At 34.7% G+C, this 25,649-nt stretch overlaps 3 protein-coding genes and 1 long non-coding RNA gene across 7 annotated transcripts; 2 read left to right on the top strand and 2 right to left on the bottom strand.

The window, feature by feature from the left end:
* Positions 1 to 145: 145 nt before the first annotated feature.
* Positions 146 to 4,581, top strand: LOC116000820 (armadillo repeat-containing protein LFR-like). Its single transcript, XM_031240659.1, has 8 exons — positions 146 to 404; positions 2,035 to 2,195; positions 2,317 to 2,459; positions 2,564 to 2,820; positions 3,426 to 3,531; positions 3,606 to 3,744; positions 3,824 to 3,951; positions 4,038 to 4,581. Exons 1-8 carry the CDS (start codon positions 197 to 199, stop codon positions 4,288 to 4,290), a joined length of 1,395 nt encoding a protein of 464 aa, XP_031096519.1. The 5' UTR covers positions 146 to 196; the 3' UTR covers positions 4,291 to 4,581.
* A 4,055-nt stretch (positions 4,582 to 8,636) lies between these two features.
* On the top strand, positions 8,637 to 16,201 carry LOC116000855 (dnaJ protein ERDJ2A). The gene is made up of 11 exons (XM_031240706.1): positions 8,637 to 8,960; positions 10,125 to 10,345; positions 10,452 to 10,547; positions 11,624 to 11,744; positions 11,893 to 11,999; positions 12,143 to 12,360; positions 12,728 to 12,905; positions 13,000 to 13,119; positions 13,791 to 13,877; positions 14,762 to 14,872; positions 14,986 to 16,201. The coding sequence occupies exons 2-11, from the start codon at positions 10,160 to 10,162 to the stop codon at positions 15,826 to 15,828; spliced, it is 2,067 nt and encodes a 688-aa protein (XP_031096566.1). The 5' UTR covers positions 8,637 to 8,960; positions 10,125 to 10,159; the 3' UTR covers positions 15,829 to 16,201.
* Positions 16,202 to 16,411: 210 nt separating this feature from the next.
* On the bottom strand, positions 16,412 to 20,000 carry LOC116000856 (protein BUD31 homolog 2). Of its 4 annotated transcripts, none has more exons than XM_031240708.1 (5): positions 19,856 to 20,000; positions 19,479 to 19,602; positions 17,251 to 17,352; positions 16,974 to 17,161; positions 16,412 to 16,829 (listed from the first exon to the last, which is right to left on the bottom strand). In XM_031240708.1, exons 3-5 carry the CDS (start codon positions 17,342 to 17,344, stop codon positions 16,674 to 16,676), a joined length of 438 nt encoding a protein of 145 aa, XP_031096568.1. In that variant the 5' UTR covers positions 17,345 to 17,352; positions 19,479 to 19,602; positions 19,856 to 20,000; the 3' UTR covers positions 16,412 to 16,673. The 4 variants fall into 4 exon arrangements, with proteins under 4 accessions (XP_031096568.1, XP_031096571.1, XP_031096567.1 ...); XM_031240711.1 differs by having other exon boundaries at positions 19,479 to 19,711; positions 19,856 to 19,972; XM_031240707.1 differs by lacking the exons at positions 19,479 to 19,602; positions 19,856 to 20,000 and adding exons at positions 18,190 to 18,313; positions 18,567 to 18,711.
* A 1,859-nt stretch (positions 20,001 to 21,859) lies between these two features.
* LOC116002858 lies at positions 21,860 to 25,304 on the bottom strand. The gene is made up of 2 exons (XR_004094558.1): positions 25,170 to 25,304; positions 21,860 to 21,977 (listed from the first exon to the last, which is right to left on the bottom strand). It is a non-coding gene; the product is annotated as an uncharacterized LOC116002858 (long non-coding RNA).
* Positions 25,305 to 25,649: the final 345 nt, after the last annotated feature.

The following is a 25,649-nucleotide window of genomic DNA, read 5'->3' as shown; positions in this document are numbered from 1 at the left end:
ATTCGTCAATTCCCTTCAATCAAACACCGAAATCATCAAATTCATTGAATTATAATTTAATGATACCTAAACTACCTTCAACCAAACAAGCCATTAGTCTATTTACTTTGGGAGGAGAGTTAGTCAATTTTCTTTTTGTTCAAATCACTTTTTTCGGGGGACAAAACTGACAGCAGATAAAATAGAGAGCAGTAAAATGCTGAAGAGAGAGCAAGGCAAACAAAGCGGAGGCCCCGGTGGCTCCGCCCCTCCGCCGGCGAAGAGAGGCCGCCCAGTCGGCAGTGGAAGCAACCAAGCCGCTGCAGCCGCCGCTGCCGCTGCCGCAGCTGCTGCTGGAGCTACTGATCCGGCTGCTCCCCCAACGCTCGCCGGTCCTTCTCTCCAAGTTCATTCCGCCTTCGTTGGTTAGTGCCATTGGAGCCACACTTTATCGTATATACTCTCGCACACTACCTGTAGTTGTAGAATTGAACCGCTTTTTTCACTTCCATAGGCGAATCTAAGATGAAAACCTACTTTATCGCATACGCTCACATACAGTACCGGTAGTTGTAGAATTTGAAGTTTTGAACCACTGTCTTCACTTTCATAGGTGAATCAAGCTAGGAGTTTTTTGGATTGAAACCTAGCTCAGTAATCTCTCTCTCAAAAAAAAAAAAAAACTTGAATTAAAACCAATTCTACTTAATTATATACAGTTTCAGTTGAATTAAAACCTAGATCAGTAATCTCTCTCTCGAGGTTCATTGCTTTGTGTGCTTGTTCTGAGTGCAAAACTGAAGTGATCAGACCAGACAAAAATAAAGTTTTGTGCTTTTTAACCTGTGAAACTCTATTGCATTCTTCAATCTATGACTTTAGCATCTCTTGACAGCAGCAACTTTGTTAATTGAACATAGTTTTAAAGTGTAAATATTTAGTCCTACAACTTTAACACCATTGACAGTTTATTTCACTCCACGAGTATGTCAAATTTATCCTATGACTATCATTTTCTTTCCAATTTCGGTCCTTCCAGCCATAAAACCAATTAAAACTCATTGGAGCTTCACTTTTTCAAGGGTATTTTGGACCATCACCTCAGCTAACCTACTTACCCTCCAAATGCCACACTCAATATGAGAATTGGATTCCCTACTCCCACTATGTCATGTGCCGCGACCCATATCCAAACCAGAATCAAATTTCACATTCCCATTATGCTGCTTAGACAGTTACCATAGCCCCAACCCGAAATGGATTCCCCAGTCCCATGATGTTAAGTGCTAGAGCCAGTGCAAAAAGAGCCCCACTGGCATGAACCTACTGAATTTCAAAAATCATACAAGAGCTAATCTTCAGCTGGAAGGTGCATCAGACTTGGGGCCCGGTTCTGCAGCTAAAAACCTCGTCATGAGCCAGGTTAAGATCCTTAAACATGGAGAGCAATTTACTGTCTCAGATTTTGGACACAATGATGACATCATCATGCAAATCTTCTCTTCTCCTGGATCAGGTGGCGGTCACTGGAATTTGCAGGAATTTCTGGTTCTCTGTTCTATTGAAGAGCTGGGACTGAAGCTGGAGGCCGTGCAAAAGCAAATTAAGTTGCCGGATTTGTCCGCATTTTTTATTTCACCTCTGCCTAATTCGAAATTCTTTTGAATATTGTATACAGTGCAATGCCTAGTTCTTAGTGATGTGTGGGATTTGGAGGGAAAATAGGTTAGTTGCAGTGATGGACCAAAATTCCCTTAAAAATGTGAAGCTCCGATGAGTTTTAATCGGTTTTATGGCCAGAATGACCAAAATTGGAAAGAAAATTATAGTCATTAGATGAAATTTGACAAGAATGATACTCGTGGACTAGAACTGTGAATGGTGTTAAAGTCCCAGGACCAAAATTGGTATTTATTTTTAAATATGGAGTATATGAAAAGTATGAGATGACTATTTTATTGCAAGTTGTCAAAGTTAGGTCCTTAGGTGGTAAATTCATTATTTGGCTCCAGACTATTACCTGTTTTCCTAAATTGTTTGTACTTATTTTCCTAGAGCTGAACTATAAAAGGATTGTTCTGGCTCTTCAAAGTGGAATAAGGAGGGAGCTGGCATGGGCATTCAATACTCTCACATTTCTTTCATTCAAGGACAAAGATGAAATTCGCACCCCTCTTGCCAAAATTCCTGGGTTGCTTGATGCTTTACTTTGCATTGTAAGTCTTGTATCTAAAATACTATGTGCACTGTACAACTAACCATCCAAAACAACCCCCCCTCAGCCAAGTGTGGGGCTTAAAAAATGTATGTGCATACTGATGGGTGTGATATTAACAGATAGACGAGTGGCGTGACATAGCCTTACCAAGGGTGCTTGTGAAAGCACCTAGGGTGAGACTCTTGGGTGCTAATTCTTTTGTTACTGGATTTGGAAATGAATATGAGGCCTTGGGGTCAAAGGATTCTGTTCCTCAACCTAGGTAACTTTTTCATGATTGTGCTTAATTCTTAAAATCTTAATTTTGAGTATATAAGATGCACTTTGTGGAGTAGCTATGTCATCCAGTTGATCCTTAAACTGCAGCTCTGGATCTGGATCTTCCAACAAAGAGACATCTGGTCAAAAGACTGCTGCCAAAACTCGTCCTTCTGGTTGGTGGTATGAAGAAGATGGCCTATTTAGCTTGGATGAGGAAGGACGGGCTGAAAAGCAACAATTGGCTGTTGTTGCATCTAATGTTATTCGCAATTTCTCTTTCATGGCAGATAATGAAATTATCATTGCTCAACATCGACATTGCATGGAAACCCTCTTTCAGTGTCTTGAGGATTATGTTCTAGGTGAGAGCATGTGTTGAACCTCCACTGTTGCATGCTTTTTTGTATTGTGAATGTTTGACCAGTGATTCATCATGCGATTTTTGGTTTGATATGACTAAGGTGGTGTTTGGTTGGGGACTTTTGTACCCTATTATGGGTTTTGATAACCATTACCATGTTTGCTTGCCTACTTTTGTTATTCTACTATTGGATTTAAATCATTTAATAATTACAAAGCCCATTACCCTTTTACTCCCCTACTTTTGAACAATGGAATCAAAAATAAGGGGAAAAATGAAATAAATAAAAAAATCATTGTCCATACATTAAATATTGAATTTTAATATATATACGCATATATGTATCATGTATGTGTATATATGTGTATTATATATTTTATGTATTTATTTATTTTTATTTAAATTAATATTATTAATTAATTTATTTTGATTCCAATTCATATTTATTACCAAACAAAGAGACTCCTTCTACTCAAACCCATTACCATTACCAAATATTTGATTCCCATTACCATTCCGATTCCAATGTTCGAACCAAACGCTCCCTAAGATTATTTCTACTCTTTAAAATTATTCCAATGCTTTTGAGACTTCTGATGTTAACAGAGGATGAGGAGCTTGTCACAAATGTCCTTGAGACTATTGTCAATGTAGCCCATTTGCTAGATCTTCGAATCTTTAGTTCATCAAAGCCTTCTGTACTCAACATGAGGTACACACATTTTACTATGTTTTATATTATTCTGATATTGGTTCTGATCTAATTCTTTTGGTTACTTGATGCAGGGAGAAACGTGCTGTCCAGGCTATAATGGGCATGCTGGGATCTGCTGTCAGAACCTGGCATTGTGGGGCTGCAGAACTAATTGGCCGTCTGATTTTAAATCCTGATAATGAACCATTCCTTCTTCCGTTTGCTTTACAGGTTGCTTTATTATTCATCACTTAAGCTCAATTGTGAATGCTTTCAAAATGCAATGATAATGAATCGAGAAGATGTGCAGATATATAATCGATTAGTTGATATGATGAGCCTACAAGCAAATGATGCTCAGGCTGCTGCCGTGGGTGCATTGTACAACCTTGTGGAAGTAGATATGGACTGCCGACTGAAGCTTGCCAGTGAACGATGGTGAGATGAATTTAAGACATTCTTACATATGCAGCTTAAGATTTGTATTTAAGCATAATGATCACATCCGTTTCTTTGAACTCTAGGGCAATTGATCGATTGTTGAAAGTGATTAAGTTGCCACACCCAATCTCAGAAGTTTGCAGGAAAGCAGCCTTGATTTTGGAGTGCCTTGTGACAGAGCCACAGAACAAACCCCTTCTGCTTATATATGAAACCGCATTCACTGAGATGCTTTTTGCTGATGGGAAGCATTCCGATATATTTGCTAGGATATTGTCTGAACTAACATCTCGATCAGGAAAAGCACCATTTGCTAGGGGTATTTGGGGCATGTAAGTACATATATTATGCTTTCTGTGCTGACATTCTGCTTAACTTAGCTATATGCATAGATCAGATGGCTCACATAGTCACATGGTCGCATGTTTTCAAGACCCCATTATGTTAAATCTCTATGCCTTTCCTTATAGCAGATTGCATAAGATTAAGCTACTGTAAATCATAAGAAGAAAAACCCAGGATTTGTATTTGTATTTTTCAAACAGATGGCAGTAGCTACATTAATTCTTGTCCATCCTATTTGTTAACATAGTTATTACTAGAATGTGATTATTTCTGCGTTGCATATGATGTTGCAGTGTTAGTTACTCTAAGAACATCCTTGATCTGATCTGTTCAAAGGATTCTTATACTTAGCTAGATTTATCATTCGAAGAGCATGCCAAACACTGCTATTGCACACGGAATTTTCTTCAGATTGTGAGGAACTGAACTGCAATCTTTGAATTGCTGTGGTCCTATCTGGGATCCTTCAGCTATCTAAGCCAATCTAGATTGTCTGAACTAGTACAATTCAAATAGGAAAAGTGGCAGTTTTGGTCCTCTAGTGGTAGGCAAATAGTTCAATTTCTCTATTATGCATATCATTTACATTTGGCCTATGAGATGTCAAGGCTATGGCGGAATCTGTTCCTAATGTAACGAAAATGTTGATTTTGATGGTTAAATTCTCAAAATCTTTAACTTTTTAAGATTATTTTTGTAAATTTTAAGTGTCATTTTCCTAAAGAAAATCAATTTGAAATTTAGAAGCAAAGTGGAAAATTGGAGATTTTTCTTGAAAAAAAAAGGAAATAGAAAAATGACTTGAAAACTAAAATCAATTATTGGACCTGGGCATGTTCAATTCCGCCGCCCCCCCCCCCAAAAAAAAAAAATAGTGCTTAAAAGACATGTTTTATGTTTTTCATTTCTGTGGTTACTAAGCTTTTAATTTACTTTCTTTGTATAAGAAATCTTTTGAGTACAAGACAACTTCGCATCAATACATCATCAATGGTGAAAGAATATAAGAAAATTGAGTTTCCAGATATGTTTTTTGGGATCAAATTATTGGTTTTGATGTAAGGCGCAAGTTGATGAAGAATAGTTGATAGGTAACTTTTATGAATATATTATATTGAGTGACACTTTTGTGAGACCATTCACAAATTCTTATTTGTGAGACGGGTTAGTTTAAGATTGAAATGCAATACTTATACTAAAAAGAAATTAATACTGATAAAAGAAAATTTAGTATTCATCCACTAGAAGAGCATTACAAAGAAAAGGAGGATAGTTATCAAACCACTCCATTCAGTCAGGCTTAGAAAGGGATTCCAATTCTCTAGCAAGTTTATAGGCCATTCCATTCGCTGACCGTTATAGTCACATCTAGAATTTGGCTAAGTGAATAATATCAAGAACTAGAATATCAAAGGAAAAGTCACATCTAGAATTTGTCTAAGTGAATAATATCAAGAACTAGAATATCAAAGGAAAAAGAGTAATCAGTTGGTGCATTCAATTTTTGGATAGTGAGGAGAGAATTTGTTTCAAACTTGACCTTTGTGTAACCATGCTGTTTAGTCTAACTCAAAGCTTAGCTTCCCAAACAGCCATAGACTCTGCCTCTATAGGGGAGAACACACCATGCTTAGGAATACAAACTGCTACAATGAAGTGTCCCTGCTTGTCTTGAATTATCTAGTCAAAACCCATCATGTTAGTGCCCACATTCAATGCCGCATCAATATTTATTTTCTTCTAGCCTATTGTTGACAACTTGACAAATAACAGGACACTCCACATGACAAATACGTAACATATCTGTTGTATGAAGGCAGTTTGACACAGTATGCCAGAAAAAGATGACAATTTCACAACATCTAACTCTTATGTTTCTCCCATTAAGGCTCTATAAAAAAATTTCACAGGGCATATGCCTTTCTCATCATTTGACCAAATAAATTTATCCTCTCTTTCCTCCTTTGGCAAAGGGATGCTCATGATCAAATTTGCATCCCTTTGTGCAAAAATATCCTGGATGACATCTTTGTCCCAATCCCCAGTGTCTACTTTCAATAGGGAAGGGGCTAGTTTAAATCATTGAGTTGGTCTGGCTAGGGAGCCATTTATCTCTCCATATGGATTTAGTTTTTTCATTACCCACCCTCCATCTAGTATTTCTACGAACTAGTATATTACCTGTGCGATGCACGGATATTAAAAATATGTACAATAAATTGAAATCACGAATTTGTTCATAGTTATTATCCATCACAAGCTTAGTAACACCAAATGTATTAATATGTATAGTTTATGTTTGTTTCGTACAATATATGCATAATACCATTACAAATTTAAAGCAAACAAATCAAATCAGCCAATTATAACCTTATATTTGGTATTAATGTTTGGGAATCTCTTTTTTATTATTTTTATTAAATATTTTGTGTAATACAGGAGCTCAATGAACATGCATAGTGACAAAAATAGTAATAGATATGTTGAAACTGGTAATTGATTTTTTACTTAGTGTAAGGTTATTCATAGCACTTATAATTCATGCATAAGAATTAATATATGTTAGAATAAAATACAATATCTGTGAAACAAATTAAATGAAACATTTAACAATAAATAACAATAAATAATGCCTCCACATCTTCAAGAACATATTCTAAGGTTGTTGTGGTATACACTCCTCAATTGTTCTTGACCTTGTACGGTCGAATTAACCGTACCCTTATTGCACATGCAGTATTGTAGGTGTTTAAGGCATTGAACAAAACAAAAGTTGGGAGGCATTGAACAAAACAAAAGTTAGGACCATTATGTGCAGATTTTTTTTTTATTTATTATTATTATGGCTAAAACAATAAGAGATAAAATGGTGGAGCTACGGTGAATATTTCTTGGAATGAATGTCTTATATAGTAATAACGTATTGGGTTAGATAGAAAATAAAGTAATTAAGGTAATAACATTATTATTATTATTATTATTATTATTATTATTATTATTATTATTAAAGGAAATGACGAGAATAATGTATATATAGTATGATTAAATAGAATAGAGATTTTATTCTATAATTATTCTATGCGTGACTATTAAATTATAACATTGTTAAAAAGTTTATCATTATGCATATATTGAAAAATTGAAGAATAAAATCATTATTTGACCGTAATTTTGCAAATAAAGTTTGCAATTTTCTTGTTTATAAATAACACCATAACCAATAAACATAAACACGTATTAAAGTAATAATTATTTAAGAGAAAATTAATTTACAATTATTTGTTAATACATCTAATTTAAATTTTAATTGTAAATTATTCATATTATTATTTTTATTAATAGTATAGATTTAAATTTTATTTGTAAATTATTCATATTATTATGTAGATATTATTTTATGTATATTAATCATATGATTTATTTTTATTATATGTTATTTTTATTTTTATTTACTATTTTATCATATTATGAAAATATATATGGTTAATTAATAAAATCAATGATTTTTACTAAAATAATTATGAGTTTAGTTTTACAAAAATGCCCCTAAATTTTGGGAGGAAAACTTGGCTAGGCACTTCTATTTTATATATATATATATATATTTATATATATATATATATATATATATATATATATATATATATATATATATATATATATATATATATATATATATATATATATATATATATATATAGTATCTATGGTTTCCAAAAGGCTAGTCCAAATAAAAGAGGCATTATTTTCCCTACTCGCTTCTAGAGAAGATGAATTAGGAAAATAATGACTTTTTATAAAATTTGAATAAACTAGGGTTTAATATAGCGATTTTTGTATGAAGTATTTTATTTATAATTAGGGTGTGTTTGGAAATTCCGAAAATGATTTTCAAAAATTATTTTTATGTTTTTTAGTGTTTGGCTAGAATGGAAAAATGAATGTCAATAGAAAATAAGAGTTTGGTCAATGGAAAATAAATGAGATTTTCAATAAAATTGAAAGCAAAGTCATTTTCCGTTTGCAACGATAGAGCAGTCAATCTCCCGTCATCACTACCCCCACCATCCATTACCACCATCATTGCATATCTAAAATATTTAAAATTTCAAATAATTATGCTCATTTTTCAAAAAGTAAACCAAACACATTAATACAATTTTTCAAAATGCAACTAAACACGTGAAACGAAAATATTTTTTCTAAAAAATATCCATTATTCAATAAACATTTTTCAAAAATTATTTTCCTACTTTTCAAACCCACCCTTAATTGATTTCATCTGCTACAAATCTACAATGGTTGGCGGATTTGGCAAAAATTATACGAGCCTCAAAACAACTTCGTCTTGGGGCTGTCAATATAAAATTTCTATTTTTATTTTCTTTTGCCTACTGTGCGTTTAGCTCCAGGCTCCTTCATTCAATCATCTTCCAAGTCTTCAACGTTACGCAGCTACGCTCAATCGCTCATACATCTCCAGATTCAAGCTCTTCCGTGCCTCCATCGCTGAGTTGCTCTTCGTCGATTCTTTTCTACTCACTGCTAAAGCCCACTGCCCACGTAGCCAAGCCCCACCCAGCAGCTCCATCTTCTCTCTTCATCGCAGCCCGTTGCTCCACCGACCACCGTCGTCCGTTCACCATTCGTCCGGCACTCCGGTAAGTCGGCAATAACTTGCAAATGCTCAGGTTCTAACCAATCTTCATCCTTATTGTCTTAATTACTTAGCCCTAATTCCATGAATGATAATTGATAAATCCCTAATTCCCTAAATCTTCAACTTTTTTTAAAAATTTATTTTCGTATTCTCTGTATATTGTCTCTATATTTCCCCAATGTTTATCAATTTATGTATAATCTATCAATCTATGTATATTTCCCCAATTTTTATCAATGATTCCACTATTCCACTGCTATGCTTCAGTATGCACTGTATGTGTATATGATATAATGTATTAATGTATATACATGTTTTGTGTAGACTTGGAGTAGCATAGTATATTAATCCACTGCTTCCAGTATATGCTATATAAATGTGAGTTTGATTAATTAATGATATATATATATATATATATATATAGGGAAGGGTTCCCGTGCGGTTTTGCGGTTCACCTTAAGCATTACAATGGTGCACCTTGAGTACACAAACCACGCACCTTAAGCACACAAACAAAGCACCTTGAAAACACAAATCATGCGCACCTAAAGCTTTAGGCCGACGCACCTTAAGTACAAAAATCACGCACCTTAAGAACACAAACCACGCACCTAAGGTTTTAAAATGGTGCACCTTAAGTTTCAACAACTCATGCACCTTAAGCTTTAGGTTCACTCACCTTAAGTTTCACCATTGACGCCCCTTAAGCACACCAACCACGCACCTAAAACAACAGCACAACAGCACAACTGCACCAGAGAAGGCCAATCGCACAGGAACCCATATATATATATATGTGTGTGTGTGTGTGTGTTCAGTTATAAAAGAATTCTTTAAAATAAAATCTACTTTTGAAGATTCATCTAGTAAGGTAATCATGAAGTGTCAAGTATACAACCTTGTATTTAAGTTCATTTATAATGTATTTTGTATTTGAACCATATTATCGTTGTTTGGTATTTTGTCATAGACATTTTAAAGTTCATTTGAACTTTACCCCCACTCAATTTTTTTTTTTTTGGATCTGCCGCTGGCTACAATTAACTATTGCTGTTAATGGAAATTAGCAACTGAAGTTCCTTCCGTTTTGCAAAATTTGGAAGCTACACTAAGCCTAAGTTTTGAGTTTTCACTGTGAATTATGTAATTAGAATGTCTGTTGCAGGAGCATAGTTCTTTAAGTTTTAAAGAGGATCCATTATGGCTGCATCGGAGGAGAATAGTGCACTTTTTCCAATCTTTATCTTGACAATAATGGCTCTGCCATTAGTGCCCTACACTATTGTCAAGTTAATTCGTGCTTTTACAAAAAAATCTACCAGCATCAACTGTCAATGCGCTGTTTGCTTTCAGTCTGGAAAGTATCGGAAATCCATATTCAAGAGGGCAAGTTTCTGACTTGACATGTTCTTTTTAATACTAGTACTAGTATTCTTATTACTTGAATTTTGTGTTATCACTTTGTTTATACCTGCTGTCTTCTTGATTTCAGATATCAAACTTCTCAACTTATAGTAATCTGACCGTTGTACTGCTCTGGATCGTAATGGGTGTACTGGTTTACTACATAAAAAATATTAGCAGCGAGGTAATTGCTAACTATGATCTTTAAGCACATTGCACTGATGCACTCTATGGTGCCAGTTCTAACTATTTCTTTTATGGGGAATTGTCTTAATGCAAAGAACATTGTTTGCTAACTTATATTTATATCATATTTGGTGCATAAACTCTAAGTGAATAAAATGCCTATATATCTGTTGCAACAATAGTTGTAGACTCCTTAGACCGCGTTTTGTTTTTACATGTTTTTCTGTTCCTCTTGCTTTTTCTGAACCTGCTCTCAAGCAGGTCTAGACTCTAGAATGGCTTTCTAGCATTTAGCTTTACAACATGGAGGTAAAATGTTATATAAACACTTCATTGAGGTTACTTATTTCAGCAATCAGGGGCAAAGGCAATGCTTTTGCAGAAATGGCGCTTTATTATTTATATTATGAGTGTGTGAGTTTGTACAGGATAAGTAGAGTTAGAAATAAGGGCACATCTAGTAACCAGAAAAATTAAAACATTTCTGAAAACATGTTTTTTTTTTTTTTTTTTTTTTCAAATAATTTTAAAGCACTGTTTTCGATTTTTTTTTTTAATTTGGAAAATTGTGAGAAAAGAAAAATGAAAAATGAACTAAACATGTGACCTCACTGAAGAAAATGACATTTGTATCCTGTGGGGACAAAATGTCAAATTTCATTGAAAAAAGGACAATTAATGAACGGTTGACATGTAAATTTATGTGTGTGTGTACATATGAATGCATGCATGTATGTTGTATGCAGTGGCAAAATCACTACTATAGAATTTTGAACCCACTAAACCAAAGTCCTGCCCTCCAAAAACAATAGTTATCCATTGTATGCTTGGAACCGGTAGTCAAAATTTAAATATGCAAACAAAAGATTTTTCTGCGAATTGCTATTTTTGCCATATATGAGGGATGTTTGCAATAGCTTGAACTACAAGTTATTAGAGCTCTTCCTTTGGAAGTCTACCCACATTAAAAAAGATTATGCAACATCTATGGAGAAAGAAAAGATTTTAGGCTTCATTCTAAAAATACTTTTCATTAAAGATTTAAAGCTGCACTAAGAATGACTATATTTTCAGATTGAAATATTTGAGCCATTCAGTATTCTTGGGCTGGAATCTGGAGCTTCAGACTCAGAAATAAAAAAGGCATATAGGAGATTATCAATTCAATATCATCCTGATAAAAATCCTGATCCAGGTTTGATGACTGTTTAATTTCTTTTCTTATTTTCTTGATCGTTAGATCCATATTCTTTGGTGGTGTGTGTGTGTGTGTGTGTGTGTGTATATATATATATATATTTGTGTAATGCATGCATTTTGGGTCCTGATCCACTTTCTTGCAGAGGCGCACACATATTTCGTGGATTACATCTCAAAGGCTTATCAAGCTCTAACAGATCCTATATCCCGTGAAAATTTTGAGAAATATGGTCATCCTGATGGGAGGCAGGTAGTATACTTGTATCATGGGTCATTGGAGGGAGTGAACATTTAGTCACTTCAAATTAAAATTTATCACTTGACTAGTTGACTTGGAAGGAATTAAGGAAAATGACTTAGTTTGAAGGAATCTTTTGTTTCTATTTGCTGTAGGGGCTTCAAATGGGCATCGCCCTTCCTCAGTTCCTGTTAAATATCGATGGAGCATCTGGTGGAATACTGCTGCTTGGAATAGTTGGAGTTTGTATAATTTTACCCCTCACAATTGCTGTTATTTATTTATCGAGGTCGGCAAAGTATACTGGAAATTATGTTATGCATTCAACATTAGCTGCGTATTACCACTTTATGAAACCATCATTAGCCCCAAGGTATGAGCTTTATTTTTTGCATCTCTGATATTATGGCTTGAATGTAGTTTTCTTATGCAGAGTCATGGTCACCTGATTACTCTCTTAATCAGACTCAATTATAAGGCTATTCTTTTCTATTTGAGAAATAAGGATTTGTCTTTTGTTTTTGGCGGCATCTTAACTTTTGATTTATGAATTACACACTGCTTTGACGTATTCCAAGTTTTAATTAGTAACCATCATATTGATTGGTTTAACTGACCTTTGGTTTTCCGTTTGGTAAATAACTAAATCTGCTCATGTGACTTTAATATTGTTTTCTATTTTATTTTATTTAATTAATTAATTTATTTTTTGGTTTCCTTGTTATTGCTTAATGATACAGCAAGGTCATGGATGTCTTCATTAAGGCTTCTGAATACATGGAAATTCCTGTTCGCCGGATTGATGAAGAACCTCTTCAGAAATTGTTTGTGTTAGTCAGGAGTGAGCTGAATTTAGACCTTAAAAATATTCGCCAAGAGCAAGCTAAGTTTTGGAAACAGCATCCTGCACTAGTGAAGGTCAAACAAGTTATCAGATTCTTTCTTCTTTTAGTTTAATGAACCAACAAATGTTCTGATCTAATATCTTCTCACACAATCTTCCTGTGTACAGACTGAATTGTTGATTCAAGCTCAGTTAACCCGTGAAACAGCAGCATTATCTCCAAATTTGCAGCGTGATTTCAGACGTGTTCTTGAACTTGCTCCTCGTCTTCTTGAAGAATTGATGAAGGTATTTCGCTTGATTTTTATGCGTTGGTGGCTTGGAATTTTATCTTAGTGTTGCTTTTTAATTACTCTCTGAGTTTCTGATTGTTTATTCTTTACGAAAGGATTGTGGCAAAATCTTAATCTGCTCTTCTTTTCCAATTATTTTATTCAATGCTAGTAAGAAGCTTGTCAATATACTTGAAAGCAGTTAATGGAATCAGCCCTTGTACTGCAGTTCTTCCTTTGAAACTACAATACCTGTCATATTTTTGCTTCGACTTTTGTGTCATTATCATCTTGCAACTGGATCTGATGCACTTGACTGTCTTGTATATATGTCTCTGCTGAACTTATAGAGACCTTGAAACAGTATGTGGTTCACATCTGTGGCTAACTTGTATGTCCATCTTGTATTTACGGAGCTTTGTGTAGACCTTGAAATTGAATGTGGTGCACATCTATGATGTGCTCTTTCATAGATGTCTATCTAGAGCTTATGGAGTTCTGCTTTAGGGATTTTTTTCCCCTTGCCCCCACTCTAATCTCATCATTCACTTTGAATGAGGTTAGAGGGAGGAAAGTAATCATCTGTAATGAGTTATTAATGAGTTGTTTCTATATGTGCTTATTTTATTTCTATTATTATGCACTTCATAGTTTCTAATGAAGGAATGTGTATATTCTTATATGCAGATGGCCATTATACCACGCACTCCTCTTGGGCACGGATGGTTGAGACCAGCAATTGGAGTAGTTGAATTATCTCAGAGTATTATTCAGGTTTTCTACTATATACTTAAATGCCATTGCTTTTGTTCTTGTTGCTATTTTAACTCATGTTGGCTGTACAAAATCTTCTTTTTTTTTTGTGCTCCTCTCTGTGCATGTGGAGGGAGTGGCTAAATGGACTAGGGATGATAATGTGATTTTTTAGGATGATCTATCATTTTAACACTCTTTGGCCTTTTTTGTCATTTTACTCGATCACAAACCCCAATCTATTCCTGTTTTAGGACACTCAGATCTTAAGACATCACTGTTTTTTTTCCTGTTGCCAAGGTATTGTTTAATATACTTGTAGGACATAAAAGTGAATTATTCATGCCTTTACATACCTTGGCATCCTTTTTCCCATCCCTTTTGATAGATATGAAGTTCTTTCTTATAGGCTTCGTGCAATTTCTTTTCACTAACATGCACTTGTTCTTTATCATTATTATTATACTCCCTCAATCCCAACTTTATTGGCTTTGTTTGGATAACAAGGTTTCATGTTATTTGCAATTCAATTTTTTGAAATATTTAATTTAATATTAATGAATAAAATTTATACATTTAAAAATACATTGAAAATTCTATTAAACAAAAAATCCAAATTTAAAAATTATAAAAATTTGTTAAAGAAAATAAGCAAAGAAAGAATAGTTGGTTTGACTAAAAATAGTAAATAGGACATATAAACTAGGATAGAGGAGTATTATCATTATTATTTTTAAAATTTTCCTTAGCAAAACATTGCACTGGTTGCATTATTCGACTATTACTTGGGATATAAAATTAGCTTTGATCCCATAATTTTTTCCCATAAATAGAACTGGTTATATAATTTTCCAAATAAATAAGAAAAGTCCTATTTCTTATTTATCACATTGCTGATGATTCAGGCTGTTCCACTTGGTGCAAGAAAAGCAACAGGTGGATCTAGTGAAGGATATGCTTCTTTTCTGCAGCTACCACACTTCAGTGAGGCTGTCATCAAGAAGATAGCAAGAAAGGTGAGACTCATTTTGTTGACTGTCTTGTTGTCGTCTTCCTATTCCAAAGTTTTACTTGGAACATCATTATCTATTGTGATTTTAAGTTAATATTTTTTCTGTTTCGCACACAGAAAGTGCGCACGTTTCAAGACTTTCGAGATTTGGATGCGGAAGAGCGTATGGAACTGCTGACACAAGTTGCTGGCTTCTCTAAGGCTGAATACCGAGATGTGGAGATGGTTCTTGAAATGATACCTTCAATCTCAATTGATATCTCATGTGAGACAGAAGGGGAAGAAGGGATTCAAGAGGGTGACATTGTGACCATGCATGCTTGGGTCACTCTCAAGCGTGGTAATGGTTTGATCCGTGCACTGCCACATTCTCCTTACTTTCCCTTTGACAAAGAGGAGAACTTTTGGTTGCTGCTTGCCGACTCTTTTTCAAATGATGTTTGGCTATCCCAGAAGGTTAGCTTCATGGACGAAGCCACGGCCATAACTGCTGCATCAAAAGCAATCCAAGAGTCAAAAGAGGGTTCTGGTGCCAGTGCTAGGGAAATAAATGGTGCTGTGAGAGAAGCCATTGAGAAAGTGAAAAATGGATCAAGGCTGGTGATGGGGAAGTTCCAGGCCCCACCCGAGGGGAACTACAACTTGAGCTCTTTCTGCTTATGCGACTCGTGGATTGGTTGTGATGCAAAGTCGAACTTGAAGTTGAAGGTTTTGAAACGTAGCAGAGCTGGAACAAGGGGTGGTGTCACGGCAGATGAGACACCAGCTCCTGAAGAAGGAATTGAGGAGGAAGAGGAAGATGACGATGGATATGATGACTATGAAAGCGAGTACAGTGAAGATGAAGAAGATGTAAAAGACCCAAAGGGGGGCAAGGAAGTTGTGGCCAATGGCGGCACAGCTCAGAAGGGCAGCAGCTCAAGCTCTGATGATGATGATTCAGAAACCGAAGCAGATTAACAGCTGTTATATTCTTTTGTTTTGTTACTCATCTTTCACCTGATGTGTAAACCGTAATGTCAAATTTTTGGAGAAAAAGGAACACAGCATTTATTTCACAAAGCCCTACGGTGCCTACATACAATGAATGGAGGGAGGGAGCATGGCAAGCTGGATGGAAGGGGAAACAAAAGAAAATTTTAATGGATTCAGTTCTCCCTCATTTGGACAAGTTAGAGCTGTCTACTTAGAACTGTTACCATACTTCTTCTACATGAATAAATTGGATATCATATCATATATAGCATCAATGTTTGAGAGTTACAACTTACAAATTAATTGTAGTGTTTCTGATTCCTTGATTTCTAATTAAGTTGAGAAACATTTGCCATAATTGCTTTGCTGCCTGCGGAGTGTGCGTATCAAGATTTGATGGGAAATTGGGAATGATGATATTAGAATGAATTTAAATTTACTGCTTAATAATAGGAGAAACGATCCACAATTTTCAGTCGTGATTTGATATCAAAGTCCACAATTTTCTATCCAAATTAATACAGCCAGCCCACATGTAAGAATAATCCTGAAAGTGCACTTCTAATAATTTTGAAAACAAAAGAGAATGGAATAAAATCACCCCATCATCTACTTGAAGGACCAAAAGTGGACTTGAAGGACCAAAAGTGGAACTAACACTTGCCATACTTTCACAAGCTTGGGGGTACAGTTTTAATAAGAAGAGAGTTCATAAAGATGTTTGATCACAGAAATAGTGCAGTTCCAATAAACTAGTTACAAGACAAAGAGTTTAACATTGGCTTGACCTCAGACTGAAGCAAGCCGTGCATTCATTTTATTATAAGCACTCAATCTCCGCTAGCACAACCTTTGCAACCGCAATGCACACATTCTATAACCTTCTCTTCCCTGAGATGCTTAGGCACTCGGCAAACACATGTGGTTTGGAAGTTGTGATCCCGAGGTTGCATGCACCTCAAACAACACAGCCGTTCATAGCCAGGCTGCAATGCAAACAAAAAGCCACTTGTTAGAATTGGTCATCCCTACCCTGAAGAATTCAGGGCAAAATTTTAGCATATATATCTATATATAAATGCTGCTAACTACAAATATTCACACATAAAAAGGTAAATGCAGTATGAAACCTTTTTCCACTTCGCGATTAAATTACGGTCGGCATAACCCTGATCCAAGCAGAACTCATATAATTCCTTGGAGATCTCCTTCCTCCTGTGGTAAAGGTCAAAAATGTAACGGCTCTTCTGATGACAAATTTTAAAGATAGGCCACAAAGCCTCACACTTTCTTTTCCCGTCATGCGGGTCATTCTCCGCTGTTCCCAAATATGAAAAATAAATTAATAACACTGCTTTTGAAACACTTTAAGAAGAGGAAAATTCAAAGTCAATGATGTAATCAAACCTTCTCTCATCTTGGCTTGTAGTTCATTTAGAGTGGGCTCAATCAATTCCCATCCCTCTGGGTACCTGACACGGTTTGTCTTCACCTTCGGCATGGTTTTATCTGGCAATTAAAGTTGCCCAAGAATTAGGACATGGCATATTTACATGCAAGCTAAGATATATATATATTGTGTCATTTGGGAGTACTTATTTTATTGCCTTTAAAATACAAAAGGCTTTGCATGACTGAGTAGCAAAGAAGCTTTCATGACACAAGTATCATATCCAAGAGAAGATACTTCTGAGATCAATAAGACAAGCCTTGAATATACCACATTCACCATATAAGTATAAGCAATCAACCAATGCACAACAATGCACCTGAAGAGTTACAATGCTACATCTTCAAAATTGGCAATAAAGAAAAACTGCAAGTTGGCAAAGCTATTGTAAAATCAACTGGAAAGTTCATAAGGGAGAAAGGCACGAAGCTCCAATGTTTTTCTGTATCTATACTAGATTGTCTGGTTAAGTCTGGATCGGGTTTTGAATATCAATATGGAGGCAGAAGACTACGAATATATGTCATCCCAATGGAGATTATAAATTTTGAATCATTATGGAGGAAGTAGCACACGCATCATTGAAGTGAGGTGTGCATGAGCATTGGTAGGCTACAGTCATACCCAACCAATAACTGATTAACTGATTATTTCTTTAATGCTCGTAAGTCATAACCGAAACCAAATAGGTTATTTTGGTAACTGAAACCGACACTTTCCACAATCCACAATAAATAAAATCACAGTAAATAGCAAATAATAAATCATAATAAGTCACACTCGACAATTTGAGTCCAATGTCTGACTCCATAGTTCATAACACATTCGAAAACCATAGTCTAAAGTGATTTTTTTTAATAAAATTCAAAGTGAACAAATAGAAATTAGTCAATCACCTTTGATTATTGAACCCTTGGAGAGTTGGAGGAACCGAGCAAGTCTGGGAGAGCGCGCCTAAGCGGGGACTCAGGTGAGTGAAGATTGAAGAATTTGTCTCGTTCAGTCGTTTGTCTTTGTGAACTGGGAAATTTATGAGAGCGTCGTCAGGTAGAGATTGAGATAGGGCTGAGGCTTGGCTAACGGAGAGGGTGTATATCTTCTAGAACTTGATAATTCCAATTTATATATACTAAATCACGAAAATTTCATGTTTTCATAAAAACCTAACATTAATAGATATGGGTATAAATAAATGGAGAATAAAGATGAAAAGTTGAAAACCCTAGAACAATCAATCAGTACAGAAGCTATTGATACAATAAACTTATCATACCGTTAAGAAGCAAAGTTTTTCGGCGGAAAATGTCGGCGGCGAGGGACCGATGGAGTTGGGTTAAAGGATCGTCGATATGAACTCCGGCGAGTCTGGAGACTTCGATTCTCGCTGAGAGGAGAAGAGACCGTTGGGATTTAGACGGAGAGGTGTATATATAGATGCGAAGTTTGATTTCCAGATCCGGGTTACAACCGACCCGTCTTTTTTTTTTTTTTTTTTGAAATTTATATTGTGTAATTTTGTATTTCCTTCCAAATAAATAATTAAAATACTATTTTGTCTCATTTTATCTATATATTTACTATTTGTGATCAATCTAATTTTTTTTTTTGAAATTTATATTGTGTAATTTTGTATTTCCTTCCAAATCAATAATTAAAATACTATTTTGTCTCATTTTATCTATATATTTACTATTTGTGATCAATCTAANGGCACGAAGCTCCAATGTTTTTCTGTATCTATACTAGATTGTCTGGTTAAGTCTGGATCGGGTTTTGAATATCAATATGGAGGCAGAAGACTACGAATATATGTCATCCCAATGGAGATTATAAATTTTGAATCATTATGGAGGAAGTAGCACACGCATCATTGAAGTGAGGTGTGCATGAGCATTGGTAGGCTACAGTCATACCCAACCAATAACTGATTAACTGATTATTTCTTTAATGCTCGTAAGTCATAACCGAAACCAAATAGGTTATTTTGGTAACTGAAACCGACACTTTCCACAATCCACAATAAATAAAATCACAGTAAATAGCAAATAATAAATCATAATAAGTCACACTCGACAATTTGAGTCCAATGTCTGACTCCATAGTTCATAACACATTCGAAAACCATAGTCTAAAGTGATTTTTTTTAATAAAATTCAAAGTGAACAAATAGAAATTAGTCAATCACCTTTGATTATTGAACCCTTGGAGAGTTGGAGGAACCGAGCAAGTCTGGGAGAGCGCGCCTAAGCGGGGACTCAGGTGAGTGAAGATTGAAGAATTTGTCTCGTTCAGTCGTTTGTCTTTGTGAACTGGGAAATTTATGAGAGCGTCGTCAGGTAGAGATTGAGATAGGGCTGAGGCTTGGCTAACGGAGAGGGTGTATATCTTCTAGAACTTGATAATTCCAATTTATATATACTAAATCACGAAAATTTCATGTTTTCATAAAAACCTAACATTAATAGATATGGGTATAAATAAATGGAGAATAAAGATGAAAAGTTGAAAACCCTAGAACAATCAATCAGTACAGAAGCTATTGATACAATAAACTTATCATACCGTTAAGAAGCAAAGTTTTTCGGCGGAAAATGTCGGCGGCGAGGGACCGATGGAGTTGGGTTAAAGGATCGTCGATATGAACTCCGGCGAGTCTGGAGACTTCGATTCTCGCTGAGAGGAGAAGAGACCGTTGGGATTTAGACGGAGAGGTGTATATATAGATGCGAAGTTTGATTTCCAGATCCGGGTTACAACCGACCCGTCTTTTTAATTTTTTTTTTTGAAATTTATATTGTGTAATTTTGTATTTCCTTCCAAATAAATAATTAAAATACTATTTTGTCTCATTTTATCTATATATTTACTATTTGTGATCAATCTAATTTTTTTTTTTGAAATTTATATTGTGTAATTTTGTATTTCCTTCCAAATCAATAATTAAAATACTATTTTGTCTCATTTTATCTATATATTTACTATTTGTGATCAATCTAACTATTTTTCTTTAGATTTTTTTAACATTTTAAATTTATTTTTTAGATATTTTAAATATTTGTTAATAAATTTTAAATTTATTTTTATGTAGTTTTTAAATATATAAATCTTATGCAGTAATATTAAATTAATTATTTTAAAATATTAAATTATAAATAACTTATGTTAAATAAATTCGTAAAGTAGGACAACAGAATAAATATATTATTTTAATATTTTTTTTTGAAGGTAAACGTAGCTATTCTATTAATTCATAACATAAAACGTTTACATCAACGATCAATGAAATGGTAAACCATTCTTTATAGTCAGACATAGAAACAACTTTTCTAACTATGTTATAGAAAACTTGAATCGGCAGACTGTTTCATAACTAGGAAGCTATGTTCCTTCAGGGAGCTTACCGAAACCAAACTAAAGGATTTATGAATGAAAATGAAAAGCTCGTGAGAGTAACGAGAGGAAAAATGCTTGTGAAAGTAACGAGAGGAAAACACAATAATAGAGAAAATAAAAGTGGGTAAAGTCAAAGTAGGGTTGAGAGTTCAAGACTACCAACACAAACCCCAGTACCTACCTACTATTATTTTATTCAAAGGGAAAGAAAATGGAAGAAGAAGATCTGTGGCGGTGGTCGGAGGTGGACGGAGCTGCAACGGTGGTCGGGGTGGAAGAAGAACGAGAGCAAAGAGCAAAACCGCCGACTCAAAACTCCATTAGAGCTCCGGCCGGAGGCCGACGGTGGAAGCCGAAGTTGAGCCGCAGAGAAAGGCGTTTGGTTTTAGAGAGAAAAGGGAGGCAGCATTAAGGTTTAGGCCAGGGATTTATTACTTTTGTATATTATTTTAATATAGTTGAGATAGTTTTAAAATTACGCATAAATAAATAAATGCACAAAATTTTCATCATTGATTTATAAATGTAATACATACAAATTATATCGGTCATGCAATTAAGCATATAAAAGTTTCTTCATTTGTTTTTTGTACATCCAAAATCAAAACAAATGATTTAACATACTGAAAATTAAGCATTTAAATTCATCATACAATTATTTATGTAATACAAATTATTTTATTTCAATTTTTTTTGAAAACAACATATTACATTGTGTACCAATAAATATTTATTTTTAGTATACTAAAAATTCATTTTTAACATACTAAAAGTTTATCTTTAAATAGTATATCAAATCATAAATCTTTTAAAAAAAACTTATTAATAGTGGTCTATAGTATAATGATTAGGCAAATTAAAAATAAGCTTTATTACCAAAAGGCCTTGTAGTCGAGCGCGAGCAATTCACTAGGGGCAAAAAATACACCAATGCCATAAATGAGGACATTCTTGGGATGTTAGACATACATTGGGACATCAACCTCACAAACACATCTAATAATAATCTGAGGCTGTGATACATAAACAGCTTTATCAAATAATCAAATAGCTGCCATTTATTGGTCGCGATTATAGTGATTCGCACTCTCTTTAATATTCTTCTCGCATATAGTAAAACAACTGATTTTGCTTATGTACATCCACCCACCAACAAATCCCACATTCATCTCCTTCAGTTTTTGAGGTTTCTCTCCCTCTCTCTCTTGCGAGCCACTTCTCGCGCCATCTCTCTCAATTCCTCCGGTGATGGAGGCCGGGGTGCTTCGGGAGGATACACAATATATTCACGCTTCAAAAAATAAAAATAGAGGGGCTTTAGAAACTTATGAAGATTGTAATACATAAAAGTATATTCCTATAACCATCAACACTCAAATAATGTTTCAAATACAATGAAATAACAACACACAGACAATTATATAGCTAATTATCATAGTAAAACCTAACACATACACAAAGGGAAAACAATACTATCCCAAGAAAGGCACAAGATGAGCAAAGCAAAGACCGAACATTGAAGTGCTATCAAATATAAAATAAACATTTCCGTAACACTCCAGAAGAACTTCAATTACACCTGAAGTTTGATACACAAATATAACGAATCAACAAAAAAGTTGGATTAAATATATATAATAATAACATAACATCTAAATAGCTACAATTATCACAAACACGTTAGATTTTGTGTAATTTTCCATTTGTTCAAACTTAGAAAGAGCACATGACGTATCTTTATTCATTCTAGCAAATGCTTTAGTACCAGTTTTAAATGAAAACTAGACAGAAATTTAACCTAAGTTTGTGCCTCAAAAAGTAACTATTCAAAGGATGTGTTCAGTAGGCACTGAGGCACAGTGTGTGTCTTTTTGGTAATTAACCCACATAAGACTACATAGAAGCAGTCCAATTCTTTATACTCATAGGCTCCAGAATACAAAATTCTTTTCCCATTTGGGCCTCGGGTAGTATCCATACACAATTAGCAAGAATTTCAGCCTGTGAGGATTACTAGAAGTAGCAAGGAATTATCTCATAACTTCAGGCCTCAGGCATTCAAAACAACTAATCCAAAACAAATCCCATAATCTATATAGGTATATCCAAGAACAGCACTAATGTTCAATTAGTTTCCAGCCTAGAAAGAGCATATGATGTTCTTAGTTCATTCTAATAAATGCTTTAATATCCCTTTATAAATGAAAACCTAACTTGTTTGTTGTTTGTTACGGAGTATTATTTTTCCAAGATTGTTCCTCAAAGAGTGATTATTCAAAAGACATTTCCAGTGTGTAGTGAATCAAGTTTGTTTCTTTCTTTTCATAACTAATATAAAAATTAAAAAAAAAAAAAACAAAAAACAAAAAACCAAAAAAAAATAAATAATAATAATAATAAATTTAACACTTCATTTACTTATCTATTCATAGGCTCCACAGTACAAACGTTTTCCTACTCACTAGAATCCATCCACAATTACCATGAATTTCAGCCTGATAAAGGGTTACTCAAAGTAGCAAAGAATTATCTTAGAACTTCAAGCCTCACATGTTCAAAACAGTTAGTTCTAACCAAATTCCCACAACATATACAAGTATATCCAGCAACAGCACAACTAATCCATTTTTTAATTTCCATTTGCATTAAAATTGTATGTCCCAAAATCCAAAAGCCTCAACTTTTAATTCCAAGTAGACCTCACAAAATTCACAAGCCTTAAAAGATCCCTTCAAGAATCAAGAACTATGCACCACCTTTTTAACTTGCTTCAAAATTCTTTATAGCTACTGATGGTAAAGCAGAAATATAAAAGCCATTAGACATAAACATTCAGCAAGTTTTGCTCAACAATTTTCCCTTCCAGCAATGTGTGTAAATTCAAATATTAAAATAAAACATGCCCATGAATAGACTCCAGAAAGAAGAATCCGATCCAATATACTCCATGATATTTTCTTATCAGGAATTGTAACCTTAAACTGCAGTTCAAAATACAGAAACACACAAAAATAGAGATAGAAAGAGAGATTTACAGTGCCCATGAATTTCTGGAGATTCTTCGTGTTGTTGGCGAAGAAGTACATGAGACCAATCGGAACGGTGACGTACACTGCGAATTTTGCAACTTCTAACAAGCCCTTTGAGGTCCCAACAGACGACATCGTTTCGTTTCTTCTCCTCTGGCCAGAAAAATGGATCGAGAATTTCCACTTCTTCAAGCTCTATTGCTTTAATATCCTACAAATCTCAGAGGGAGAGAACTCAGAGTAGAGGACCAGAGCTCAGCTACGTGGCACGTAGCACTGCAGGGTGCAAGCCAGGCGAGTCATAATTTTGGGCTTTCATACTCGGCCAAGCCCAAACTAAGTTATCTGTTTTTAAGTAAAAGTCGAAACGGCCCATAGGGATGGAAATAGGCCTGAGCATGCTATGAGAACCTAAAGCCTGAGCTTGGGCCTGAGCCTGTACGTAGGTTTTTTGTTAGGCTCAAGCCTAAGCCTTCAATTGGCATGCCCTCACTTGAAGCCTTTTTAAAACGCTATTTAATATGTAGACTAATAAAAAGGCTTCAAAGTAGGTCCTAACTCCTAAATAGGCTTTGAGCCTATGGCCTACATGTTAAAGCCTTTTAAAGCATACATATTTGTAAAAAATTTTAAAAATATACCTAATAGAAAATTAATACATAACTGCAAACCATAAATCCATGTATCATATTACAAAATTACAATCAATCAATAATCACAAAATCATAATTTCATAATACAATATCCAACAACACAAGTTTAATAACTAGAAGTTCAAAATACAAAATCCAACAATACAAGTTTAATAAACAGTAAGAACCAACACTTATGAATATTATAGCAAATTAGCACTTACGAACCAACTATTCATTTAAAATTCTATTCAAGTATTCATCTTATATACTACTCCGTATTATACTATACTGTTTAAAACTAAGTGCTCCTTCGGAGGATGTAATAAGTAATCTGCATTTTCTCAGCCCAAAATATCAAGATTCCTAAACGTCTGAACCCCTATTATTTGTAGACCACATATTATGTGAATATGAGATATCTTTCTTATAGGTTCATACAAAATTAAAAAAGAGTGAAAGACTAAGATCTATGTGTTTGCTGAAGAAAAAGGAATGTCACCGTCCTTCTCAATCAAACAGAAACTCAACCGAAGTAAGCATGTGTGTTATTTGCAGCATCCCAGCTAAATATTTTAAAATCTCAGACTACATAGAACAAGTATGCACAAATTTTTTTCTTCACAATCACATTACCTAATCACAACAGCATTAGATAAACAAAACCAAAGTAAAGCAGTCCGAGGCAGCAGCAGCAGCCGCCATAAGCAGCCGCAGCAGCCGCCGCTACACAGCCTCCTCGCCGGTCGGTCACTGCCTCGCTGAAGGTGAAGCCATGCCTATCTACACCACTGCTAGATTAGAAGAGTAAAAACCACTAACCTTTCACTTCCTCTCGCCGATCGCTAGTCGCCTCGCCGCCGCCAGTCGAACAGCTCGTCAGTCGTCGCAGTCTCGCAAGTCGCAAAGTCCAGCCGCAGGAACCAGAAGCACAAGAAAATATTTCATTTACCAATTGGGATTAGGGCTGAATAGTTGATAACTTGATATATATATTGGGGTTCTATTATAAATATAAAAAAATATTAGTTATAAAATGTAATATATAATAATTTAATATTAAATATAAATCTTTTATATATTACTCCGTAATATATATAAACAGGCCAGCCCAAGTTCTAAGAAGGCAAGACCATACTCCATAGGCCCCTACTTAGGGGGCCTAGCCTATTCTCATTCCTAACGGCCCAACCAAAACACCATAAATTTTTCATGGGATTATTTTTGGGGTTAATTTCGGTGCGGCAAATTATCAATAATTATACCATGTCCATAGACCATATTTTACATTGTAATGTAAAT

This window comes from Ipomoea triloba, chromosome 13 (genome assembly GCF_003576645.1).
Source record: "Ipomoea triloba cultivar NCNSP0323 chromosome 13, ASM357664v1".
Taxonomy (NCBI): domain Eukaryota; kingdom Viridiplantae; phylum Streptophyta; class Magnoliopsida; order Solanales; family Convolvulaceae; genus Ipomoea; species Ipomoea triloba.
Note: the sequence above shows the minus strand (reverse complement) of the source record. Positions and strands in the feature narration are given on the sequence as shown.